Source organism: Ascaphus truei, chromosome 21 (assembly GCF_040206685.1).
Source record: "Ascaphus truei isolate aAscTru1 chromosome 21, aAscTru1.hap1, whole genome shotgun sequence".
NCBI lineage: Eukaryota > Metazoa > Chordata > Amphibia > Anura > Ascaphidae > Ascaphus > Ascaphus truei.
In genome coordinates, this window is record NC_134503.1 from 3845128 (window position 1) to 3871802 (window position 26675).

The 26675-nt window shown below is 50.8% G+C and overlaps 1 protein-coding gene across 2 annotated transcripts in view; it reads left to right on the forward strand.

Annotated features, from left to right (window-relative positions):
- EEIG1 (estrogen-induced osteoclastogenesis regulator 1) overlaps positions 1-26675 on the forward strand; it is a 45708-nt gene that overhangs the window by 11335 nt on the left and 7698 nt on the right. The window contains exons 3-10 of one of the 2 annotated variants that reach the window (XM_075578510.1): positions 8874-8994; positions 10217-10246; positions 11376-11492; positions 11593-11639; positions 11969-12105; positions 12903-13007; positions 13248-13437; positions 22338-22459. In XM_075578510.1, the coding sequence (XP_075434625.1) occupies positions 8874-8994; positions 10217-10246; positions 11376-11492; positions 11593-11639; positions 11969-12105; positions 12903-13007; positions 13248-13437; positions 22338-22459 (869 nt within the window). The remainder of the gene's footprint in view (positions 1-8873; positions 8995-10216; positions 10247-11375; positions 11493-11592; positions 11640-11968; positions 12106-12902; positions 13008-13247; positions 13438-22337; positions 22460-26675) is intronic. The other variant, XM_075578511.1, reaches the window with a different exon arrangement.

Below are 26675 nucleotides of genomic sequence, written 5' to 3' on the forward strand. Positions count from 1 at the left end.
AAAGCTGCCTCTCCGGGCCTAGGCTAAAGCGTTTTAAATCTGTTGGCATCAGTAATCAGTCTAGAATAACATCAACAAAAGCACATGATGCCTTTAGTTCAGCAGGCCGTGGCAGCGCTGATACTCCTCCCTCGCTGTCCCCGCCGCGCACAGCGGCACAGACACAGCCAAACGCTGGGATACGCTGGTGCTTAGAGACGGACGTTCTGAGGACACTTTATGTGATGACTAAAGGGGGATTTGAGTCACTTGATAAAAAACCCTTTGTCTGTAACCGTCATCGGGTGCATGAGCAGCCCCCCCCCCCTCCTTCTCCCACATGGGAAAGTTAGCCACGTGACAAATGGAATAATAACTCGTGTTGTGTCTGCCATAACTCCTAAAGAAACACACATGGGCCTGAGGAAACAGGGGAGGAGGGGGGACAGGGGCTAGCCCCCCACTGAAGAGACGGGGGAGGTTGCGAGAGCAAAGTGCTCCATTGTGTCCCCCACAAATAGCCCCCTGAAATCTGACACCAGCGTTGGGGGCTTGGAGGAGAGATTTAGGCCGAACATCTGAATGCTATTAACATGTCCCCGTCCTGCACCTTGTAAAACCAGCGCTCCCTTCCCAAATTGTTTTTGTTGCCAAAACATGTGAGAAGTCGTCGCCCCCCCCCCCCCCCCCCCCTGCCTGGCGTGGGCCCAGCTCATTGTTATTTACAGATTTACAGCTATTTTGGGTTTGTAAACACTTAAATATATATATATTACAGCACGGTTCCAATACAGCTCCAATCGCCATGGAAACCGGTAAATCCCACCGCTCACTTTAACCTCTTCACTACCAGGGAGTGCAGTTATACACCCGCAGGGACACAGTCACAGTAGAGACTTTTTTTATTTAAAGTCCCCAGATATATAATTTCCATAACTTTTTAATTTTTTTAAATTATTATTTTAATGAGTAGGCAGAAGTTTAATTTAACCCCTCGGTCGTACAATATGTTGCTGGCCTGTCCAGCGGAGAAAGGGTTAAGCAGGCCGGATGCTGCACTTGTGCTATTGTATTACAGTTCAGTAATCCTTAATTCTTGAACTGTAAGAACATCCCTTCTAGATTCAGTGTCCCTTTCTAGCCATCTGTCACCTGTGTGACTAGAGCGAGCTCTCCCCCCCTCACCTCTACCCCCCTCTATGTGATTAGAGCCAGCTCTCCCCCCCTCACCCCCACCCCCCTCTGTGTGATTAGAGCCAGCTCCCCCCCCCCTCCTGTGTGATTAGATCCAGCTCTCCCCCCCTCACCCCCACCCCCCTCTGTGTGATTAGATCCAGCTCTCCCCCCTCACCCCCACCCTCCTCTGTGTGATTAGATCCAGCTCTCCCCCCTCACCCCCACCCCCCTCTGTGTGATTAGATCCAGCTCTCCCCCCCTCACCCCTACCCCCTCTGTGTGATTAGATCCAGCTCTCCCCCCCTCACCCCCACCCCCCTCTGTGTGATTAGATCCAGCTCTCCCCCCTCACCCCCACCCCCCTCTGTGTGATTAGATCCAGCTCTCCCCCCCTCACCCCTACCCCCCTCTGTGTGATTAGAGCCAGCTCTCCCCCCCTCACCCCCACCCCCCTCTGTGTGATTAGAGCCAGCTCCCCCCCCCCCCTCCTGTGTGATTAGATCCAGCTCTCCCCCCCTCACCCCCACCCCCCTCTGTGTGATTAGATCCAGCTCTCCCCCCTCACCCCCACCCTCCTCTGTGTGATTAGATCCAGCTCTCCCCCCTCACCCCCACCCTCCTCTGTGTGATTAGATCCAGCTCTCCCCCCTCCCCCCACCCCCCTCTGTGTGATTAGAGCCACCTCTCCCCCCCCCTCCTGTGTGATTAGATCCAGCTCTCCCCCCCTCACCCTCACCCCCCTCTGTGTGATTAGATCCAGCTCTCCCCCCCTCACCCCCACCCCCCTCTGTGTGATTAGATCCAGCTCTCCCCCCCTCACCCCCACCCCCCTCTGTGTGATTAGAGCCAGCTCTCCCCCCCTCACCCCACCCCCCTCTGTGTGATTAGAGCCAGCTCTCCCCCCCTCACCCCACCCCCCTCTGTGTGATTAGAGCCAGCTCCCCCCCTGTCTGTGTGACCCTGATTCAGAGATGCTTATCCTAGGTACTGTATATGAAGTGAGAGACCGTGGGTGATGTCACCTGCGTGCAGCTTGTACCAGCCCCCCTGTCATATTCGGGGGCTGCGCGCCACTGCCCGTTGTGAACTAATGCTAGGGATATGTTTTATAGCAGGGGTGGCCTACTCCAGTTCTCAAGGGCCAGGATATCCCTGCTTCAGCACAGGTTAGTGCGTCAGTCATTTTGATTGAGCCACCTTTTGCTGAAGCCAGGATTTCCTTATTACCTGACCTGTTAGTGACCCTTAGGGACTAGAGTTGAGCCCCTTGTACTAGAGCAGGGGTGGCCAACTCAACAGGACAGGTTTTCAGGATATCCCTGCTTCTGCACAGGTGGCTCAATCAGTCGAAGACTGAGCCACCTGTGCTGAAGCAGGGATATCCCTAATACCTGGCCTGCTGGTGGCCCTTGAGGACTGGAGTTGGCCACCCCTGTTTTATAGGTTGTCCTGCATTGCCTAGCAGGCCCTTCTGGTCACAAAGGGGTTAAGTGACAGTGCTGCTTGGTGTGTCAGCGTGACTTTATTCTCCATGCCGGCTATTTCAAACCTGTTTGTCACACCTCTCCTGCCTCTCACGCAGCTATTATACCAGCCACTGGCCCCATAACTGTGCAGTTAATCAGTAAATACGCCATGCGCCCAGCAAGCCCTGTCACGCTTCCTTACGCACGGGGCCAGGCATGGCTGGAATGCGCCACCATTACATCCATTAGCAGGGGCAGCGACACGGCCTCTCGGGAAGACGCTCTGTAGTAAATGTAACCTCTGCTCTGACAGGTCATCTTGTTTGGGTCTTGGTTTAAGCCAGGGGTGGGGCAACTCCAGTCGTCAAGGGCCACCAACTGGTCAGGTTCTAAGGACATCCCTGCTTCAGCACAGGTGGCCCAATCAGTGGCTCAGTTGAAGACTGAGCCAATGATAGAGCCACCTGTGTTGAAGCTGGGGAGTGAGCCACCTGTGCTGAAGCTGGGGACTGACTGAGCCACCTGTGCTGAAGCTGGGGGCTGATTGAGTCACCTGTGCTGAAGCTGGGGAGTGAGCCACCTGTGCTGAAAGCAGAGATATCCTTAAAATGGAAGATAAAATGCATTGGTGTGACATGGAAGTGGCGCTCGCTGGTGAATTCTGCACAGGAGGCAGGTGAGAGCAGGGATAGCAGCAGTGTGTCCATGACAAGAAGCTGAACTCATGATGGTGCTCACTGTAGGAGTCGTGTACGAGGAAGAAAGTGGGCGCACTCACAATTACGTCGAGCTGCCACGGGTGCTCTGACATCCCCAACGGCTGGAGGTGTGACGGGTCCCTGGAAGAAAAAGATGGCGCTCCAGGGACTTACAAAGATTACTCTTTGACCAAGCCCATTGGAGTGCTATCTTTATCTTCTAAGAGATGTGTATGAGATACCTGCTGATGTGAAGTAAGAAGGTGTTTTAAGCAGGACAGGTTGGATTTGCCATGTGCGCCCTCTGCAGGTGCAGGGAGCCCAGCTCTGCTACCCCCAGTGGGGTGCCGTACCAGGCAGGTCAGCGCCGTCACACAGAGCGGATTGTGCCATAGCCCGATGTCCTTTTGTGTCCTTCAGCACGAGGGAGAGGAAGGAGGGGACAGTCATTGTTCACTTGGAGTTTGGAGGAATTCCATCCCGCTGATCTATAATGTGTCTTTGTTTTCACAAACAAGCAAGACCAACCTTCCTTCTACACCAGGAGCCCCAGCTCACGCCTGAAAGGGTGGGGGGGGGGGGGGGGGAGGGGAGGAAGAGAAGGGGGGATGGAGCAGAAAGGGGGGTTGGGGGGGGTAATGGGGCAGAAAGGGTGGAGGCGGGGAAATGGGACAGAAAGGGTGGAGGCAGAGAAAGGGGGAGGTGGAAATGTGGCAGAAAGGGTAGGTGCGGGGGTGGGGCAGAAAGGGTTTGTGGGGCTGCAAAAAGGGTGGGGAGGGGTGGGTGGGAATGGGGCAGAAAGGGGTGGGGTAGGGTGGAGAAATTGGAGGGGGGGCAAAAGTGGGGAGGGAGAGAAGTGGGGATGGGGCAGATAATCTGCATAGTTCCTAGTGCTGTTGAATAAGCAGTGGTACTGTGCCTGATTTTAGGGGGGGGCAGCTTCCTCTGGACGTTGTTTTCGATGTATTTGCACCTCAGGAATAGAGTATGCATTCTGCATTGTTTAAAAATATTACTTTCCCCCCACTAGTTTGATCAGTGCAAGGTGGTGTGTAGTTCTGTAGGTCGGAGGCGGATACTTTACCCCCCCCCCCCTCCCCACTAATGTTTTAAACACCCTCCCCACTTCTCTAGAAAGGCTTCCTGCGCAACGCATGATGTTCCCCTTTAGCACAGAAAGGGTTTAACGGCCATGAGACCTCTGTGGATTCCTATCTCCCAGTGAAGGGGTTAACCCAGGGATTCTCAACTGCAGTCCTCAAGACCCCCAACAGGCCAGGTTTATGATATCCCTGCTTCAGCCCAGGTACATCAGTCTTTGACTGCACCATCTGTGCTGAAAACCTGACCTGTTGGCGGTCTTGAGGACTGGAGTTGAGAACCCCTGGGTTAACCCCTTTGATGCCAGAGGTACAGTACAGCCCTTGGGGGTATTTTAGTTCTACCTTGTCTTATCTCCCCCACCCCCCCTCTCTATGGTTGAACTTTGACCTCTTCAGCTCCCTAGAGAATTTGAGGAATGTGTTCACATTCAGCCTGTTCCAGACATCCACCTCAAAGGGCTTCCCCATAGAGGTGCTGGGATATGTGGAGGGGTATAACAGTCCTAATACACCCCAGTATATAGCCGAGCTCTGCTTCATGTCTGCACAGGGAATGCTGAGAGTGCAGTTTGTGCAAAGCAGCTTTGGAATACGCCGCCTCCTTCCCAGCACCCGAGCAGCACCCACTCCTTATTCCCTGACACTGTGCATACAGGCAACACATCTGCACCCTGCCCCGTGCTCGTCATCATCTGCTTGTATCACCTATTATCTGAGACGTGTGAGCATACGTCTGCAGGGCTCATCCCTGATGGAGGAAGCTGGGTGTTACGTGTCATTGTAAATACAAATCCCCCCTGTGAGCACATTCACACGTCCCAGACAGGTCTGCAGCCCTGCCTTTCCCCATTATCTCTTAGCATACAGTGCTTCCACTGCAGCCAGGGATTCTGGGAAATGACATGCAAATCAGCACAGTGTCACCTTTTGCTTCAGATCCATTTTAACATGGGACCCCTATAAGCTTCTGCCTGCCGCATTACACAGCTTTGCAGCACAGCCTGGGTTAAAGAAGTGCAGAGCCAGTAACCCTATTCACAGAAAGCTCTTCCAACCGTTTGGGTCTCATCAGTGCGAGGCTGGTTGCTGGCTTTGTGACGTTGGGACGTGGGTATAACCAGACACCGTGCAGGGTACCACAAATAGAAACACTACTTGTGGTGCAGTACAGGGTGACACACTGTGCTTACGTGCATGTCTTTACCCAGAATCCCTAGCGGCAGCGGGAGCACGGTTTGCTACGCGGTAATGGGGAAAGACAGGGCTGCAGACTTGTGTGAGACGTGCAAATGCACCACAAGTGTTACTTTTATTTGCTGTACGACGACGGGTCTTTGTCACTTTTTTTTACTCCCCATAAATTTTAAACGTGTTGTTGAAAGGTGAGAAGAAATCTGTCTTCCACATCAGAGTAGCGCAAGTCGATGTTTGGGAGCTGGAAATATTCCGATCTCTCCCACCCCCAACGAGCATATATACACTAAACGTTGCGGTGTTACAGCAGGGACGGCCTACTCTAGTCCTCAAAAGGCCACTAGCAGGCCAGGTATTGGGGATATCCCTGCTTCAGCACAGGTGGCTCAGTCTTTGACTGAGGGATTTCTGCATATTGATGTGAGCTGTTCACTGGCTCTGTCGGTGCCTCCTAGGAGCGGAGACGTGTGGTTAAAGTGTGTGTCCCCAGCTTGTCGTTGCATCAGTTTGCTGTTATCTTTGCATCATTGTGTAGCACCAGTTTTACTGGCTCCAGATATCTCTCTTCTGTATATTCCTCCGCTAAGACAAAGATTTAATAGCAATGTAATATTGTGATGGGAGGGCAGACCGGGTCGGTACGCAAGGCATCGCAACCCATTCAGTGCCAGAGGTCACAGTCCTCGTCTCACCAAGGAACATATCCTGGACTTGCAGTAAACGGAAAACACTCGCTCCTATTTGTATTCATGTTTTGTATCACATTCGTGTGTTCACAAGTTGGGGTATTTTACACAACGTTGTCACGCATATCCCTTGTTTGAGGAATCGTATAAAAACGACAAATATCATTTCACTGGCTACAAAGTTGCAGACAATTGGGCTGTGTACGGGGAGGAATTCCAACGGGCGTTCTGTTTCTGAGGATCTGAAACAATCATTATACAGAGATATTGTTCTGAGATTTAAAGCCTCTTTAGGAAAGGTAAAAGCTACTTCTGAGCCCATCATTTTAGTATGGGCTGGGTCTTCAAGTACTCAAACTCCTCTCTCTATCCCCTCTCGATCTCCTCTCTCCATCCCCTCTCGATCTCCTCTCTCCATCCCCTCTCGATCTCCTCTCCCCTCTCGATCTCCTCTCTCTATCCCCTCTCGATCTCCTCTCTCCATCCCCTCTCGATCTCCTCTCTCCATCCCCTCTCGATCTCCTCTCTCTATCCCCTCTCGATCTCCTCTCTCTATCCCCTCTCTCTATCCCCTCTCGATCTCCTCTCTCAATCTCCTCTCTCTTTTCACACTCTATTTCTCAATCTCTATTTCCTCTTTCTCAATCTTTATCTTCTCTCACGCTCTTTCTCAATCTCTTTCTTTTCTCACGCTCTCTCTCGCTCGCACGCTCTCTCTCCCTCGCACAGCTTGTGCAGGGAGCTGTGTAAGAGCAGAAGTCCTGGTCAGACTGTTTGGGCTCCTCTCAGAGGTAGAGACATTTCAGCAGCATGCTGTGGTTGCCGCATGACCATGCTTTTACTGGGGCGAGAACAAGTTATTAAAGCAGCAGTTCAAGCTGCCGTTTTAAAAAATATATATTTTATTTTCCCCTTTAATATGTGCATCAATACAATCCACATAATAAGTAATTAGCTAAGTTGCCGATCGATCCGTTCTCCTGTGATCGATCGGCGAAGATTCGGCTCGGGGGGGGGGGGGGGGTTCACTAAATGGCCGTCAGTGCAGCAGAAGAGGACCCAAGATGCAAAGTTCTGTGGGGAAGATTATGTGACCAGGCAGTCACTAGATACAATTGGTGCACTGCTAGAGATGGGGCAGGGCTCAAAAAGGGATGTGCCAGAGCCTGTTTCAGAAGAGGAAGGGGATGTGACTTTGAAAATGGTTGCTATAGAAACAAAAAATGCTTGGTACACTATAATACATTTATATGTCATTCAGAGTTTTTTTTTTTTAATGCTACAAGTATTTTCTCATAGTACAGATCTGATATATATATATTTTTTAAACACATGTAGGATATTGCTTGGTCTGCAGCTTTAAGGAGGTTACACTGCAGGAGTTGAATTTCAATTAGGTAGTACCACCACCATGCAATGACTAGCGCTGGGCATAGCATGACTGCACAGCCCCTCGTAACACACGTACCTATCCCTTTGTCCCGGCATGATAACCCACTATACTCACACGCTTCTCCTCTCCCTAAGGGGCCTATGCAGAGAGCAGCGCTTTTTAAATTGGAGAGGGGAATAAAAAGTAGGTTTAATGGAGAGTTTTATTCTCCATATGCAGAAATGGGCGAAATCCGCTATTTTTAGCATTACTGCATGTGGAGAATTGTAAATGAGGAGATGCGCGCAGCTGAAAGGGGAAAAAAAATCGCGCATTTTTTTTTTTCCCCTATAGCCGGCGAGCTCCTGCTTCTTGCCAACTTTAGTTGGCGGAGAATATTGAAGAAAGTCGCGCCAAAAACAGCCGCTAGATGGCGAGCGTGCCTTTCTGAATTCGGATATTTTTCAGACTGGCGAGATGTAGTTTCTCGCCAGCCGCGCGGCGAGATTTTCAAATAGAAAAAAAAAATGGCTCTTTTTTCCTACCTCGCCATTTTCAGCTGTTTTTTGCGCGATTTTCTCCAGAAAATGGCGAGATTTTAAATAGCGCTGCTCTCTGCATGAGGCCCTAAGTCTCTCATTGTAAGATCTTTGGGGTAGTGGTACTGCAAGTGTGCTAAACTCCAGTCCTCAAGCCCCCCCTCACCCCAACAGGTCAGGTTTTCAGGATATCCCTGCTTCAGCACAGGGGGCTCAATTAGTCCCTGCTTCAGCACATGTGGCTCAATCAGAGGCTCAGTCTTCAGTTGAGCCACCTGTGCTGAAGATGGGCTATCCTGAAAACCTGAGCTGTTGGTGGGGCTTGAGCACTGGAGTTGAGCTCCCCTGTACTAATGGTTACTGTATGTTTGCTGCACTTATCCAGTGATTCTGGTATCCATTCTCTAGGACTGAATGTCCGTTCAGCACAGCGCAGTATATATGGTTGGCGCTATATAAATACATTTTATACATTCATATTGTTTCTATGATACCCCATGCCTGTCCCACACGCAGAGGGCGGCTCCTCAGTCGGTCAATCATTGGACCTGGTTCTGGGGCGAGCCGTGTCCAAACGGTGGTGTTTGGGTTTTTGCCGCGCGAAGCCTGCGTTGGGAGCTTTGCGTTAGTTCAGCGAGTGACCTCTTGTCCCAAACGCAGGGAGGAAGTCCAGGAAAACTGCGTCCGCTGGAAGAAGAAGTTGACCTTCATCTGTAAAATGAGTGCCAACCCGGCCACGGGCGTGCTGGACCCCTGCGTCTGCCGAGTCTCCGTCCGCAAGGTGAGAGTCTGGCCTGTGTGCCGTCTGGAGGAGTGACATGGTGTTGGTGTGAACGGGAGGAGTCTGTGTGTCTGACATGTATGACAGTGTGTGTGTCTGACATGTATGACAGTGTGTGTGTGTGTGTCTGACATGCTGTATATCAGTGTTTGGCTCAGGGACTCTGTATGACTGTGTGTGTGTAAGTGAATATTAAACTCTGTGTAGGATGCTTTGTGTGTACATTGTGTTGTTGGGGGGGGGATTCTGTTTATGGGGTAATGTGTGTGAGCATCAAATAGTGTGTTTGTGTAAGCATGAAACTTTCACTGTGCGATCATCAAATAGTGCGTTTGTAAGCATGAAACGTTCACTGTGTGATCATTAAATTGTGTGTGTGTAAGCATGAAACGTTCACTGTGTGATCATTAAATTGTGTGTGTGTAAGCATGAAACGTTCACGGTGTGATCATTAAATTGTGTGTGTGTAAGCATGAAACGTTCACTGTGTGATCATTAAATTGTGTGTGTGTAAGCATGAAACGTTCACGGTGTGATCATTAAATTGTGTGTGTGTAAGCATGAAACGTTCACTGTGTGATCATTAAATTGTGCGTTTGTAAGCATGAAACGTTCACTGTGTGATCATTAAATTGTGTGTGTGTAAGCATGAAACGTTCACTGTGTGATCATTAAATTGTGTGTGTGTAAGCATGAAACGTTCACGGTGTGATCATTAAATTGTGTGTGTGTAAGCATGAAACGTTCACGGTGTGATCATTAAATTGTGTGTGTGTAAGCATGAAACGTTCACTGTGTGATCATTAAATTGTGTGTGTAAGCATGAAACGTTCACTGTATTGATTAAGCAGTGTATGTGTGTTGTGATACTGACTGTATGTGCTATTTATGGAATGACGTGTGTGTGTCTAAGGGGTTGTGTTTGCTGTATGTGTGGGATGGTGTGCGTGGGAGGCTTTGTATGAGATGCTCTGTGTGTGTGTGTGTGTGTGTGTGATGCACACTGCATGATGTGCAGTGTGGGTTGCAATGCGCGCAGATAGAAATCCGCTTTCTGTTAACCCCTCGTGCGGCAGACTTGCACATATTATAGTACCCTGCAGTTGTCCTAGCACTGACTTGTATAGCAGCTGTCCGTATCAGCCTTGTTCACAAAGAGTTAATGATGTGTTTGTTCTCTGCTGGCGCCCTGGGAATCACAATCTCTGCTTTCCTGTTACAGGAACTCAAGGGTGGAAAAACTTACTCTAAGGTAAGAGGAGGTGATAAACATCCATCCCATCCCCTCCCCTCCCTCCCATCCCTTCCCTCCCATCCCTCCCATCCCTTCCCTCCCATCCCTTCCATCCCCTCCCCTCCCTCCCATCCCTTCCATCCCCTCCCTCCCATCCCCTCCCCTCCCTCCCATCCCCTCCCCTCCCATCCCCTCCCTCCCATCCCCTCCCTCCCATCCATCCCCTCCCCTCCCTCCCATCCCCTCCCCTCCCTTCCATCCGCTCTGCCCGATTCCAATCAGCTGATGGTATACTCTGTGCTTCACTATATAGAGACACTGTAACAGCTAACTATTAAATAGAGGCATGGACAAATGCGGCCCAATATCTTGGTCTCCATAAGGCACGGGTGCTCAATTCCAGTCCTCAAGGGCCACCAACAGGTCAGGTTTTCAGGACATCCCAGCTTCAGCACAGGTGGCTCAATCAGAGGCTCAGTCTTTGACTGAGCCTCTGATTGAGCCACCTGTGCTGAAGCTGGATATCCTGAAAACCTGTTGTGGGGGGCTTGAGGAGTGGAGTTGAGCCCCCGTGCCTAAGGGACGTGCAAGTTCACAGTGCTATTGAATGAATATTTGTTTCCTTTGTCAGCAATAATAATCCCCAAGTAACAGAGCAGGTAGTGCTGGGGGTCATTAGTTCCCAGTTAGCGCCCTGTTCCGAAGGGGAATGTTCCACTTTTATACCCACTGCAAAGTATTCATGTGCTGCCGACATGGCCACCAATCTCGCAATAAGTGCTACACTTTGGGCCTAAAATGATTTGCTAGTATGACAGTGCCAGAGCCTTAAACATCCATTGCTGGTATAATGTTGCCCTTTCATGCCAGAGGGGTCAGCTGAGCATTTCCATCAATAGGTGAACCCCTCCATGCCTGCAGTGAATTGCAATGCTTCGTTTAAAAAGCTACCTCCACCTCCCAAATAATTGCTATGAACACTGCAGTGGGTGTTACATGCCTGAGCGCTTTATTACAGCAGAAGATTGTCTCTGTGGCTGTGCTGTTTTCAGCTGCCTGCTGCTCTTTATCCGCCTCTCTGTCCCAAACCTTCCTTTCCGTTGTCTGCTGCTCTGATCTGTTATCATTGTGTCGCTTATCCTTCCAGCTGGGTTTTGCTGACCTGAACCTTTCAGAGTTTGCCGGCTCTGGCTCCACAGGGCGCTGCTGTCTGCTGGAAGGATATGATACCAGGAACACCCGACAAGACAACTCCATCCTAAAGGTACCGCTGACCTCCCCATGCTCCCGCCTGACTGACAGTCTCTCATCATCTCCCCTTATAGTATAGCTTGTAATCTTTCACCTTCTCCTCTCCCTGGTAGGTCACTATAGGGATGTCTCTTCTCTCCGGAGACCCCTGCTTCAAAACGTAAGTGCTTTTAATTGTAAGCATCAGTGATCTGTCCCTGTGTGAGTCTGGAGATGACTATTGTAGTGTAACATGACCAGAGAAGGCATCAACCAGTCCTGGTTTTGTGTACAGTATTGTATGGGCAACTGCACTGAACTCACTAAGTGCAGCGAGAGCAGGACGGCCCCAAACCCATCTCTGTTAAAAGGGGCTTCGCTGTGAGGGGGAGCCTGCCGCGCATTCAGCACAGGCGTTCAAGCATTCAGCGCAGGCGTTCAAGCATTCAATGGAAGCATGTGGAGGGTACTGAACCGTTTCAGCAATCTGTTGACTGATCTCTCTTTCAGGCCTCCATCAACTGCCAAATCCATCTCCGCCCCAGGACAGGACTCCTCCCTGCAGATGACCTGCAAGGGCGAAGGGACAGTGTGTCCAGCAAGTGCGACAGTGCGTCACAAGAGTCGGCAAGCCATACTCAGCTCGGGTATGGGAACTCACCTGGAAGTGCCATCTTTACTGTCACCGAACCCACCTCATTTTTTAACCAACCTCCTTGGTCACCTCACAAGCGTATTGTCACCTGGCCAGCTTCGCTGTCACCATCCTCTGTCCCCCGGCCCTCCTCGCTGTCACCCAGCCATCCTCTCTGTCCCCCGGCCATCCTCACTGTCACCATCCTCACGGTCACCATCCTCGCGGTCACCATCCTCTTTGTCCCTCGGCCATCCTCACTGTCACCATCCTCTCTGTCCTCCGGCCATTCTCGCTGTCCTCTGGCCATCCTCACTGTCACCATCCTCTCTGTCCTCCGGCCATCCTCACTGTCACCATCCTCTCTGTCCTCCGGCCATTCTCGCTGTCCTCCGGCCATCCTCACTGTCACCATCCTCTCTGTCCTCCGGCCATCCTCACTGTCACCATCCTCTCTGTCCTCCGGCCATCCTCACTGTCACCATCCTCTCTGTCCCTCGGCCGTCCTCGCGGTCACGTGACCTGTGAATGCATTGACCACTCTCTACAACAATATTGGATATTTTTGCTGATATATACTCAGCGCTGTACATAGAATTTTGCAGGCACAATGTCTCCCTGCCCCGTAGAGCTTACAATCTAATGTTTGCGCTTGAGGCCTTGGGAGATAGTGACCTGCCCAAAGCGTTGACGCTGGGATTCAATCCGTGGTCACACACTTCGAAGACCACGTTCATACCGCCATGATACTCCATTCTCCATCCCTGCTCTCTATACGTATCTATGCTTTATTTATTTTTTACATTCCAGGAGTCCTTGAGGAAACGGACCAGAACCTCTCGAGCCCGGAGGAGACGTCTCATTCCGGCCATTCTCGGAACTCCAGCCAGGCCAGCCAGCAGTCCAAAGTATCCGGTAACCCTCTTACCTTCCTCAACCCTACGTGTAACCCCTTCGCTGCTTAAACATGAGGACAGCGCCCTGTACCCGCCATTAAAAACGCCCGCCGGTTGTTGTATATTCCTCTTTAAAGGGAGCCTTTCGGCGGCAGCCCCTCCTGGGGGTTTGCTCTGTCCCTGGGGAAGTAGTGGTCCTGTGACCGTCACGCTGTCCCCTCCCTCCGCGGATCCTGACACCGCGGTGTGTGTGTGTTAGCAGGTCACAGCTCCGAACACTCCCGCTGCTCCAGCATGTCGGACCTGACCCACCGCCGGAACACGTCCACCAGCAGCAGCGCGTCGGCCGGCGTCGGCCTCACCGCGGAGGGACCTGAAGGAGAACGGGAAGCCAAGCCGGACAAGCCACCGCGGCCTCTCAGACCCCCCCTCCTGGACAGGCAGTTCAGGTGCTGTATATAAAGAGCTGGCGCGTATAACCCCTTCACTGCCACAGCTTACACTCATCCTGTTAACCCCTTTGTTGCCAGGCGGTTTTTGATGGCAGTGGCCGTGTTGAGGGCGGTAGATCATTGTTGTCAGATAATAAGGTGTTAGACTTCCTGCTCTGTGTGGTTGTAATTGTACATGAGGTTTGTAACCAGAAACAAACACTCTTCCAGATGTCGTGTGTGGGAGGGTGTGTGTGTGTGGGAGGGTGTGTGTGTGTGGGAGGGTGTGTGTGTGTGGGAGGGTGTGTGTGTGTATGTGTGGCAGTGTGTGTGTGTGTGTGTGTGATGGGGATGTGGGGGGGGGGGGGCTGTGGTGTGGGTGTGTGTGTGACAGGGCTGTGTGTGGCCGGGATGTTGGGGAGGGCATGTGGGTGTAACGGGGATGTGTGTGTGATTGGGCTGTGGGTGTATGTGTGGCAGTGTGTGTGTGTGATGGGGATGTGGGGGGGGGGCTGTGGTGTGGGTGTGTGTGTGACAGGGCTGTGTGTGGCCGGGATGTTGGGGAGGGCATGTGGGTGTAACGGGGATGTGCGTGTGATTGGGCTGTGGGTGTATGTGTGGCAGTGTGTGTGTGTGTGATGGGGATGTGGGGGGGGGGCTGTGGTGTGGGTGTGTGTGTGACAGGGCTTTGTGTGGCCGGGATGTTGGGGAGGGCATGTGGGTGTAACGGGATGTGTGTGTGATTGGGCTGTGGGTGGGTGGTGGTGTGTGTGTGACGGGAATGTGTGGGGGTGTGTGATTTTGGTGCGTGTATGTGTGATGGGGTTGTGTGTGATGGGGATGTGGGTGGGAGGGTGTGTCTGTGTGGGGGAATGTGTGTGTGTGTGTGTGTGTGTGGGGGGGGGGGGAGAGATGCTGGTGCGTGTGTGTGTGACGGGATGTGGTATTTTTTTTTTTTTTCCGTTCTGCTCAGACCTATTGGTATAGAATGTGTGTGTGTGTGTGTGTGTGTGAGATGTTGGTAGGTGTGTGTGTGATGTGGGCGGGTGTGTGGGTGAGATGTTGGTAGGTGTGTGTGATGTGGGCGGGTGTGTGATGGGGGTGTGTGGGTGTGAGTGAGGGGGTGTGATTTTGGTGTGTGTGAAGTGGATGTGCGCAGGGGTGATGTGTGGGGGGGTGTGATGGTGCGTGTGCGTGATGGTGCGTGTGCGTGATGGTGCGTGTGTGTGATGGTGCGTGTGTGTGTGATGGTGCGTGTGTGTGTGATGGTGCGTGTGTGTGTGATGGTGCGTGTGTGTGTGATGGTGCGTGTGTGTGTGATGGTGCGTGTGTGTGTGATGGTGCGTGTGTGTGATGGTGCGTGTGTGTGTGTGATGGTGCGTGTGTGTGTGTGATGGTGCGTGTGTGTGTGATGGTGCGTGTGTGTGTGATGGTGCGTGTGTGTGTGATGGTGCGTGTGTGTGTGATGGTGCGTGTGTGATGTTGGTGTGTGATGGTGCGTGTGTGTGATGGTGCGTGTGTGTGATGTTGGTGTGTGATGGTGCGTGTGTGTGGGGGGGTTGTGATGTTGGTGCGTGTGTGTGTGTGAGGGGTGTGTGATGTTGGTGTGTGTGGATGTGTGGGGGGGGTGTGATGGTGCGTGTGTGTGATGTGGGCGTGTGTGTCATGTGGGCGGGTGTGTGATGTGTGTGTGTGTGGGGGGTGTGATGTTGGTGGACGGGTGTGTGATGTTTCGTGTGGGGGGTGTGGGCGGGTGTGTGATGTGGGCGGGTGTGTGATGTGTGTGTGTGGGGGGTGTGATGTTGGTGGACGGGTGTGTGATGGTGCGTGTGTGTGTACTGTGGGCGGGTGTGTGATGGTGCGTGTGTGTGATGGTGCGTGTGTGTGATGGTGCGTGTGTGTGATGGTGCGTGTGTGTGATGGTGCGTGTGTGTGATGGGGGGTTGTGATGTTGGTGCGTGTGTGTGATGGGGGGTTGTGATGTTGGTGCGTGTGTGTGTGGGGGGGTTGTGATGTTGGTGCGTGTGTGTGTGTGTGTGTGAGGGGGGTGTGATGTTGGCGTGTGTGATGTGGATGTGTGGGGGTGTGTGTGATGTGGGCGGGTGTGTGTGTGTGTGGGGGGGGTGTGATGGTGGACGGATGTGTGATGGTGCGTGTGGGGGGTGTGATGTTGGTGCGTGTGTGTGATGGTGCGTGTGTGTGATGGTGCGTTGTGATGTTGGTGCGTGTGTGTGGGGGGGGGGTTGTGATGTTGGTGCGTGTGTGTGTGTGTGTGAGGGGGGTGTGATGTTGGCATGTGTGATGTGGATGTGTGTGATGTGGATGTGTGGGGGGGTGTGTGATGGTGGGTGTGTGATGTGTGTGTGTGTGTGTGTGGGGGGGAGTATGATGTTGGTGGACGGGTGTGTGATGGTGCGTGTGGGGGGGTGTGATGTTGGTGGACGGGTGTGTGATGGTGTGATGGTGCGTGTGGGGGGTGTGATGTTGGTGGACGGGTGTGTGATGGTGTGATGGTGCGTGTGGGGGGGTGTGATGTTGGTGGACGGGTGTGTGATGGTGTGATGGTGCGTGTGGGGGGGTGTGATGTTGGTGGACGGGTGTGTGATGGTGTGATGGTGTGATGGTGCGTGTGGGGGGGTGTGATGTTGGTGGATGGGTGTGTGATGGTGCGTGTGGGGGGTGTGATGTTGGTGTGTGTGTGTGTGACAGGGTGTGGGTTTTTCCTCGCTCTGCTCAGAGCCGCTGGCTTGCAATGAGTGATGTGGATGGGCTCAGACTGACTCATGCTGGAACCTTTGCGCGTGTGTCTGATCCGCAGCCAGATCCGAGTGACACAGAATGTCTCGGGATTGTCTCACTTGGCTTTTACTGATGGATTTTGTCGTGGTTGCAAGCTCTTCGCGGTCGGGACTTCTCTTCTCCTAATGATCATTTTGTTACGGCCGGCCCCCTGATCCCTGGTTTTATCATCGTCCCCTGTAGGCCAGCTGCTAAACTGAATAAAGCAATACATAATTGCCACCACCATGCTTGGGATGGTGCTGACTGGGTGATGCGCCTGACGTAACGCTTGGAATTTAGATTAAAAAGTTACATTTTTGTCTCATCTGACCACAAAACCTTTTTCCACATGTCTGCAGTATTATCTGTATGCTTTTTCGCCAACTCCATATGTGAGTCTTTATGCCACCCGTCCATACAGAAAAACAAAAAGAACGATTCCTGCGCTCCTACCAATCAGGCTAAAATATAATAGTGATCTCATGAATAAGGGTTATTTAGTTAAACCCTTTGGCCAAAGCTTTATAAGCCTGCAGCCACGCCACGGCATAACCAAATTTGCAGGTACAGTACCTACACTGAATATATGTAATTATTGTCCCATGGACTGGTGAAAAATGGGAGTGCCCTGAAGGGGTTAAATAAAGCATATGCTTTTGTGAGCAGTGCCCCTACCAATTCCCCTATGAGTGCAGGAATAATACACCCCAGTGTCTGTCTGCACATCACCCTCCATTGGAGAGTAGGTGAATGTATAAGGCAGACAGAATACAATATGTGTAAGTTTTATTATATTCACACCAGGGAGTTTGTACACCCACAGTTTACCTCTACAGTAAGGTAACTATGATTCTGGCCCTGGCCAGCTTCTTTATTGCACTACTCACAAAAGCATGTGCTTTATTTAACTCCTTCAGGGCTTTCTCACATTTTTCACCAGCCCATGGGACAATAATGACATATATTCAGTGTAGGTTCCTGCAAATTTGGTTATGCCGTGGCGTGGCTGCAGGCTTAGAACGCTTTGGCCAAAGGGTTTAACTAAATAACCCTTATTCACGAGATTATTATTTTAGCCTAATTGGTAGGAGCGCAGGAATCGTTCTTTCTGTTTTTCTATATGTAAGGCCAATCTTTTTACCAGCGGCACACTTCTATAGGGAGGAGCGCAGTAATATGTACACCCGTCCATACAGGCCAGCTTTGTGTAGGGACCCGCTGATTGTTCATGTGTGGACACTGACTCCCGTCTCAGACACAGAACTTTGCCGATCTCTCAAGGTCATTGTTGGCTTCAGAGTGACAACCCAGACCAGTTTCCTGCTTGCCATGTTGCTCAGTTTGGGAGGGGAACCTGATCTAGGTAGTGTCTGGGTGGTATGATGCATCTTCTTAATGATGCAGCTCACTGAGAGGGATAATCGGTGCCGTTCCCGACTCTGCGCCTCTCTAACACTATCCCTGATTTCTTTCGGATGCTGCTTGATCTTCATGCTTCCTTTTTTGATTATTATGCGAGTTGCAGCTTGAAAGTCTTTTATATACGGGAGGGAAATGATCTACAAGTTAAAGCAATTTGTTTACACACCGGCTCAAACCATTTCACTAATTGTGTGACCTTTCAGACAATTCCTTTGCGCCTGAACCGATTTAGGGCTGCAGTTGCAAAGGGGTTAAATACTTATGCAACCGAGGATTAATCAGTTTTTCTCTGTAAATCTGAAGTTTTTATATTCTATATGCGTTTTCTAACTTTCATCACTTTGGAGACGTTTTTGTAAAGTTTACATGTAAAGTCTCATTTGAAAGTGCCAACATGTGAAAAATATGCAGCGGCTGAATACTTCTGCAAACCACGGTATATACAATGTAGTGCTATGTCACACGGTACCTTCTGTATCTCTCACTTCCAGTACCAGAAGGTGTCTTGTGAGATAGCCCTGCTCAGTATATACCAGCCATAATGCTTCATATAAGCCTTACATTCCTGTGGGCTTCGATATTGTGTATACTGAGTTCCTGTGACTGTCACTCTCTTGGTGATGTTGTGTATATTGAGTTCCTGTGACTCACTCTCTTGGTGATGTTGTGTATATTGAGTTCCTGTGACGGTCACTCTCTTGGTGATGTTGTGTATATTGGGTTCCTGTGACTGTCACTCTCTTGGTGATGTTGTGTATATTGGGTTCCTGTGACGGTCACTCTCTTGGTGATGTTGTGTATATTGGGTTCCTGTGACGGTCACTCTCTTGGTGATGTTGTGTATATTGGGTTCCTGTGACTGTCACTCTCTTGGTGATGTTGTGTATATTGGGTTCCTGTGACGGTCACTCTCTTGGTGATGTTGTGTATATTGGGTTCCTGTGACGGTCACTCTCTTGGTGATGTTGTGTATATTGAGTTCCTGTGACTCACTCTCTTGGTGATGTTGTGTATATTGGGTTCCTGTGACGGTCACTCTCTTGGTGATGTTGTGTATATTGGGTTCCTGTGACGGTCACTCTCTTGGTGATGTTGTGTATATTGAGTTCCTGTGACTGTCACTCTCTTGGTGATGTTGTGTATATTGGGTTCCTGTGACTGTCACTCTCTTGGTGATGTTGTGTATATTGGGTTCCTGTGACGGTCACTCTCTTGGTGATGTTGTGTATATTGGGTTCCTGTGACGGTCACTCTCTTGGTGATGTTGTGTATATTGGGTTCCTGTGACTGTCACTCTCTTGGTGATGTTGTGTATATTGGGTTCCTGTGACGGTCACTCTCTTGGTGATGTTGTGTATATTGGGTTCCTGTGACGGTCACTCTCTTGGTGATGTTGTGTATATTGAGTTCCTGTGACTCACTCTCTTGGTGATGTTGTGTATATTGGGTTCCTGTGACGGTCACTCTCTTGGTGATGTTGTGTATATTGGGTTCCTGTGACGGTCACTCTCTTGGTGATGTTGTGTATATTGAGTTCCTGTGACTCACTCTCTTGGTGATGTTGTGTATATTGGGTTCCTGTGACGGTCACTCTCTTGGTGATGTTGTGTATATTGGGTTCCTGTGACGGTCACTCTCTTGGTGATGTTGTGTATATTGAGTTCCTGTGACTCACTCTCTTGGTGATGTTGTGTATATTGGGTTCCTGTGACGGTCACTCTCTTGGTGATGTTGTGTATACTGAGTTCCTGTGACTCACTCTCTTGGTGATGTTGTGTATACTGAGTTCCTGTGACTGTCACTCTCTTGGTGATGTTGTGTATACTGAGTTCCTGTGACTGTCACTCTCTTGGTGATGTTGTGTATATTGGGTTCCTGTGACGGTCACTCTCTTGGTGATGTTGTGTATATTGGGTTCCTGTGACGGTCACTCTCTTGGTGATGTTGTGTATATTGGGTTCCTGTGACGGTCACTCTCTTGGTGATGTTGTGTATATTGGGTTCCTGTGACGGTCACTCTCTTGGTGATGTTGTGTATATTGAGTTCCTGTGACTCACTCTCTTGGTGATGTTGTGTATATTGGGTTCCTGTGACGGTCACTCTCTTGGTGATGTTGTGTATATTGGGTTCCTGTGACGGTCACTCTCTTGGTGATGTTGTGTATATTGGGTTCCTGTGACGGTCACTCTCTTGGTGATGTTGTGTATACTGAGTTCCTGTGACTGTCACTCTCTTGGTGATGTTGTGTATATTGGGTTCCTGTGACGGTCACTCTCTTGGTGATGTTGTGTATATTGGGTTCCTGTGACGGTCACTCTCTTGGTGATGTTGTGTATATTGGGTTCCTGTGACGGTCACTCTCTTGGTGATGTTGTGTATATTGAGTTCCTGTGACTCACTCTCTTGGTGATGTTGTGTATATTGGGTTCCTGTGACGGTCACTCTCTTGGTGATGTTGTGTATATTGGGTTCCTGTGACGGTCACTCTCTTGGTGATGTTGTGTATATTGGGTTCCTGTGACTGTCACTCTCTTGGTGATGTTGTGTATATTGGGTTCCTGTGACGGTCACTCTCTTGGTGATGTTGTGTATATTGAGTTCCTGTGTCTGTCACTCTCTTGGTGATGTTGTGTATATTGAGTTCCTGTGACGGTCACTCTCTTGGTGATGTTGTGTATATTGAGTTCCTGTGACTGTCACTCTCTTGGTGATGTTGTGTATATTGAGTTCCTGTGACTGTCACTCTCTTGGTGATGTTGTGTATATTGAGTTCCTGTGACTGTCACTCTCTTGGTGATGTTGTGTATATTGGGTTCCTGTGACTGTCACTCCCTTGGTGATGTTGTGTATATTGGGTTCCTGTGACTGTCACTCTCTTGGTGATGTTGTGTATATTGGGTTCCTGTGACTGTCACTCTCTTGGTGATGTTGTGTATATTGAGTTCCTGTGACTGTCACTCTCTTGGTGATGTTGTGTATATTGAGTTCCTGTGACTGTCACTCTCTTGGTGATGTTGTGTATATTGAGTTCCTGTGACTGTCACTCTCTTGGTGATGTTGTGTATATTGAGTTCCTGTGACTGTCACTCTCTTGGTGATGTTGTGTATATTGGGTTCCTGTGACTGTCACTCCCTTGGTGATGTTGTGTATATTGGGTTCCTGTGACTGTCACTCTCTTGGTGATGTTGTGTATATTGGGTTCCTGTGACGGTCACTCTCTTGGTGATGTTGTGTATATTGAGTTCCTGTGTCTGTCACTCTCTTGGTGATGTTGTGTATACTGAGTTCCTGTGACTGTCACTCTCTTGGTGATGTTGTGTATATTGAGTTCCTGTGACGGTCACTCTCTTGGTGATGTTGTGTATATTGGGTTCCTGTGACGGTCACTCTCTTGGTGATGTTGTGTATATTGGGTTCCTGTGACGGTCACTCTCTTGGTGATGTTGTGTATATTGGGTTCCTGTGACGGTCACTCTCTTGGTGATGTTGTGTATATTGGGTTCCTGTGACGGTCACTCTCTTGGTGATGTTGTGTATATTGGGTTCCTGTGACGGTCACTCTCTTGGTGATGTTGTGTATATTGGGTTCCTGTGACGGTCACTCTCTTGGTGATGTTGTGTATATTGGGTTCCTGTGACGGTCACTCTCTTGGTGATGTTGTGTATATTGGGTTCCTGTGACGGTCACTCTCTTGGTGATGTTGTGTATATTGGGTTCCTGTGACGGTCACTCTCTTGGTGATGTTGTGTATATTGGGTTCCTGTGACGGTCACTCTCTTGATGATGTTGTGTATATTGGGTTCCTGTGACGGTCACTCTCTTGGTGATGTTGTGTATATTGGGTTCCTGTGACGGTCACTCTCTTGGTGATGTTGTGTATATTGGGTTCCTGTGACGGTCACTCTCTTGGTGATGTTGTGTATATTGGGTTCCTGTGACTGTCACTCTCTTGGTGATGTTGTGTATATTGGGTTCCTGTGACGGTCACTCTCTTGGTGATGTTGTGTATATTGAGTTCCTGTGACTGTCACTCTCTTGGTGATGTTGTGTATATTGAGTTCCTGTGTCTGTCACTCTCTTGGTGATGTTGTGTATACTGAGTTCCTGTGACTGTCACTCTCTTGGTGATGTTGTGTATATTGAGTTCCTGTGACTGTCACTCTCTTGGTGATGTTGTGTATAGTGGGTTCCTGTGACTGTCACTCTCTTGGTGATGTTGTGTATATTGGGTTCCTGTGACTGTCACTCTCTTGGTGATGTTGTGTATATTGGGTTCCTGTGACGGTCACTCTCTTGGTGCTGTTGTGTATATTGAGTTCCTGTGACTCACTCTGTTGGTGATGTTGTGTATATTGGGTTCCTGTGACTGTCACTCCCTTGGTGATGTTGTGTATATTGGGTTCCTGTGACTGTCATTCTCTTGGTGATGTTGTGTATATTGAGTTCCTGTGACTGTCACTCTCTTGGTGCTGTTGTGTATATTGGGTTCCTGTAACTGTCACTCTCTTGGTGATGTTGTGTATATTGGGTTCCTGTGACGGTCACTGTCTTGGTGAATGATGTAGGTAGATATTGTGCAATGGGTTGTACCGGTTCTGTGTAGTTTACCTAGATGTTGAGTCACTGTTGGGTATCGGCTGTTGGAAGGGGCCCCCAAAAGTGGTCCCTGGACCACCAATTTTCCAATCCATACATTGTGACCCCATTTGTAGAAGGAAGAAGGACTCTATGGAGAGTCACCCCACGTGGGTGGACGACACCAGAATCGACGCTGACGACATCGTGGAGAAGATTATGCAGAGTCAGGACTTCACGGATGTCAGCAACAATGAAGGTAAAGGAAGGAACACAACGGGCCGTACTGGGGTACCACCCACCCGCCTGTGGGAGGGGGAGAGATACACAGGGAGGTGTGCACACTACTCCACAAACTCCTGCTGCTTTCTGGGCTGGTTGTAGTCCTGCACTATGTATGTATGTGTGTGTATGTATGTCTGTGTATGTATATGTATGTATGTATGTATGTATGTATGTATGTATGTATGTGTGTGTGTGTATGTATATGTATGTATGTATGTATGTATGTGTGTGTGTGTATGTATGTGTATGTATGTATGTATGTATGTGTGTGTGTGTATGTATGTATGTGTATGTATATGTATGTATGTATGTATGTGTGTGTGTGTATGTATGTCTTTATTTGTATAGCGCCATTAATGTACACAGTGCTTCACAGCAGTAATAGTTACAATCATATAAATAATAAGATAAAAATAACACAAAGGGAAGAAGCGCTTCAGACATAAGTGGCATTTAGGAAAAGGAGCCCCTGCTCCGAAGAGCTTACAATCTAATTGTACTCAGGAAAGCAGGTCACAGTGCGCTTAAGGGTAGGAGTCCAAATTGGGACTGGACCAAAGTCTGCTCCATTCTATTACTGTTTGGGCCGCACAGATTGTGGGTGGGGACATGTAAATGAGCGCGCTGGGACGCTTCTAACTTGCGTCTAATTAAAGTGGATTCATTCAGAATGCTGCATAAGCAGGGGGGGAGTCTCGTGCTCTCTCTCTCTCCTGTCTCGTGCTCTCTCTGTCTCCTGTCTCGTGCTCTCTCTCTCCTATCTCGTGCTCTCTCTCTCTCTCCTGTCTCGTGCTCTCTCTCTCCTGTCTCGTGCTCTCTCTCTCCTGTCTCGTGCTCTCTCTCTCCTGTCTCGTGCTCTCTCTCTCCTGTCTCGTGCTCTCTCTCTACTGTCTCGTGCTCTCTCTCTCTACTTTCTCGTGCTCTGTCTCTCTCCTGTCTCGTGCTCTCTCTCTCTCTCCTGTCTCGTGCTCTCTCCTGTCTCGTGCTCTCTCTCCTGTCTCGTGCTCTCTCTCTCTCCTGTCTCGTGCTCGCTCTCTCCTGTCTCGTGCTCTCTCTCTCTCCTGTCTCGTGCTCTCTCTCTCTCCTGTCTCGTGCTCTCTCTCTCCTGTCTCGTGCTCTCTCTCTCTCCTGTCTCGTGCTCTCTCTCTCTCCTGTCTCGTGCTCTCTCCTGTCTCGTGCTCTCTCTCTCTCCTGTCTCGTGCTCTCTCTCTCTCCTGTCTCGTGCTCTCTCTCTCCTGTCTCGTGCTCTCTCTCTCCTGTCTCGTGCTCTCTCTCTCTCCTGTCTCGTGCTCTCTCTCTCTCCTGTCTCGTGCTCTCTCTCTCTCCTGTCTCGTGCTCTCTCTCTCTCCTGTCTCGTGCTCTCTCTCTCTACTGTCTCGTGCGCTCTCTCTCTACTGTCTCGTGCGCTCTCTCTCTACTGTCTCGTGCTCTCTCTCTCTACTGTCTCGTGCTCTCTCTCCTGTCTCGTGCTCTCTCTCTCTCTCCTGTCTCGTGCTCTCTCTCTCTCTCCTGTCTCGTGCTCTCTCTCTCTCTCCTGTCTCGTGCTCTCTCTCCTGTCTCGTGCTCTCTCTCTCTCTCTCCTGTCTCGTGCTCTCTCTCTCTCCTGTCTCGTGCTCTCTCTCTCTCCTGTCTCGTGCTCTCTCTCTCTCTCCTGTCTCGTGCTCTCTCTCTCCTGTCTCGTGCTCTCTCTCTCTCCTGTCTCGTGCCCTCTCTCGCCTGTCTCGTGCTCTCTCTCTCTCCTGTCTCGTGCTCTCTCTCCTGTCTCGTGCTCTCTCTCTCCTGTCTCGTGCTCTCTCTCTCCTGTCTCGTGCTCTCTCTCTCCTGTCTCGTGCTCTCTCTCCTGTCTCGTGCTCTCGCTCCTGTCTCGTGCTCTCTCTCTCCTGTCTCGTGCTCTCGCTCCTGTCTCGTGCTCTCGCTCCTGTCTCGTGCTCTCGCTCTCGTCTCGTGCTCTCTCTCTCGTCTCGTGCTCTCTCTCTCCTGTCTCGTGCTCTCTCTCCTGTCTCGTGCTCTCTCTCTCTCCTGTCTCGTGCGCTCTCTCTACTGTCTCGTGCGCTCTCTCTCTACTGTCTCGTGCTCTCTCTCTCTACTGTCTCGTGCTCTCTCTCCTGTCTCGTGCTCTCTCTCTCTCTCCTGTCTCGTGCTCTCTCCTGTCTCGTGCTCTCTCTCTCTCCTGTCTCGTGCTCTCTCTCTCTCCTGTCTCATGCTCTCTCTCTCTACTGTCTCGTGCGCTCTCTCTCTACTGTCTCGTGCGCTCTCTCTCTACTGTCTCGTGCTCTCTCTCTCTACTGTCTCGTGCTCTCTCTCCTGTCTCGTGCTCTCTCTCTCTCTCCTGTCTCGTGCTCTCTCTCTCTCTCCTGTCTCGTGCTCTCTCTCTCTCTCCTGTCTCGTGCTCTCTCTCTCTCTCCTGTCTCGTGCTCTCTCTCCTGTCTCGTGCTCTCTCTCTCTCTCTCCTGTCTCGTGCTCTCTCTCTCTCTCCTGTCTCGTGCTCTCTCTCTCTCCTGTCTCGTGCTCTCTCTCTCTCTCTCCTGTCTCGTGCTCTCTCTCTCCTGTCTCGTGCTCTCTCTCTCTCCTGTCTCGTGCCCTCTCTCGCCTGTCTCGTGCTCTCTCTCTCTCCTGTCTCGTGCTCTCTCTCCTGTCTCGTGCTCTCTCTCCTGTCTCGTGCCCTCTCTCTCCTGTCTCGTGCTCTCTCTCTCCTGTCTCGTGCTCTCTCTCTCCTGTCTCGTGCTCTCTCTCTCCTGTCTCGTGCTCTCTCTCCTGTCTCGTGCTCTCTCTCTCCTGTCTCGTGCTCTCTCTCTCCTGTCTCGTGCTCTCGCTCCTGTCTCGTGCTCTCGCTCCTGTCTCGTGCTCTCGCTCCTGTCTCGTGCTCTCGCTCTCGTCTCGTGCTCTCTCTCTCGTCTCGTGCTCTCTCTCTCCTGTCTCGTGCTCTCTCTCCTGTCTCGTGCTCTCTCTCTCTCCTGTCTCGTGCTCTCTCTCTACTGTCTCGTGCGCTCTCTCTCTACTGTCTCGTGCTCTCTCTCTCTCCTGTCTCGTGCTCTCTCTCTCCTGTCTCGTGCTCTCTCTCTCCTGTCTCGTGCTCTCTCTCTCTCCTGTCTCGTGCTCTCTCTCTCTCCTGTCTCGTGCTCTCTCTCTCTCCTGTCTCGTGCTCTCTCTCTCTCCTGTCTCGTGCTCTCTCTCTCTACTGTCTCGTGCGCTCTCTCTCTACTGTCTCGTGCGCTCTCTCTCTACTGTCTCGTGCTCTCTCTCTCTACTGTCTCGTGCTCTCTCTCCTGTCTCGTGCTCTCTCTCTCTCTCCTGTCTCGTGCTCTCTCTCTCTCTCCTGTCTCGTGCTCTCTCTCTCTCTCCTGTCTCGTGCTCTCTCTCTCTCTCCTGTCTCGTGCTCTCTCTCCTGTCTCGTGCTCTCTCTCTCTCTCTCCTGTCTCGTGCTCTCTCTCCTGTCTCGTGCTCTCTCTCTCTCCTGTCTCGTGCTCTCTCTCTCTCTCCTGTCTCGTGCTCTCTCTCTCTCTCCTGTCTCGTGCTCTCTCTCTCTCCTGTCTCGTGCCCTCTCTCGCCTGTCTCGTGCTCTCTCTCTCCTGTCTCGTGCTCTCTCTCCTGTCTCGTGCTCTCTCTCCTGTCTCGTGCCCTCTCTCTCCTGTCTCGTGCTCTCTCTCTCCTGTCTCGTGCTCTCTCTCTCCTGTCTCGTGCTCTCTCTCTCCTGTCTCGTGCTCTCTCTCCTGTCTCGTGCTCTCTCTCTCCTGTCTCGTGCTCTCTCTCTCCTGTCTCGTGCTCTCTCTCTCCTGTCTCGTGCTCTCGCTCCTGTCTCGTGCTCTCGCTCCTGTCTCGTGCTCTCGCTCCTGTCTCGTGCTCTCGCTCTCGTCTCGTGCTCTCTCTCTCGTCTCGTGCTCTCTCTCTCCTGTCTCGTGCTCTCTCTCCTGTCTCGTGCTCTCTCTCTCTCCTGTCTCGTGCTCTCTCTCTCTACTGTCTCGTGCGCTCTCTCTCTACTGTCTCGTGCTCTCTCTCTCTACTGTCTCGTGCTCTCTCTCCTGTCTCGTGCTCTCTCTCTCTCTCCTGTCTCGTGCTCTCTCTCTCTCTCCTGTCTCGTGCTCTCTCTCTCTCTCCTGTCTCGTGCTCTCTCTCCTGTCTCGTGCTCTCTCTCTCTCTCTCCTGTCTCGTGCTCTCTCTCTCTCTCCTGTCTCGTGCTCTCTCTCTCTCTC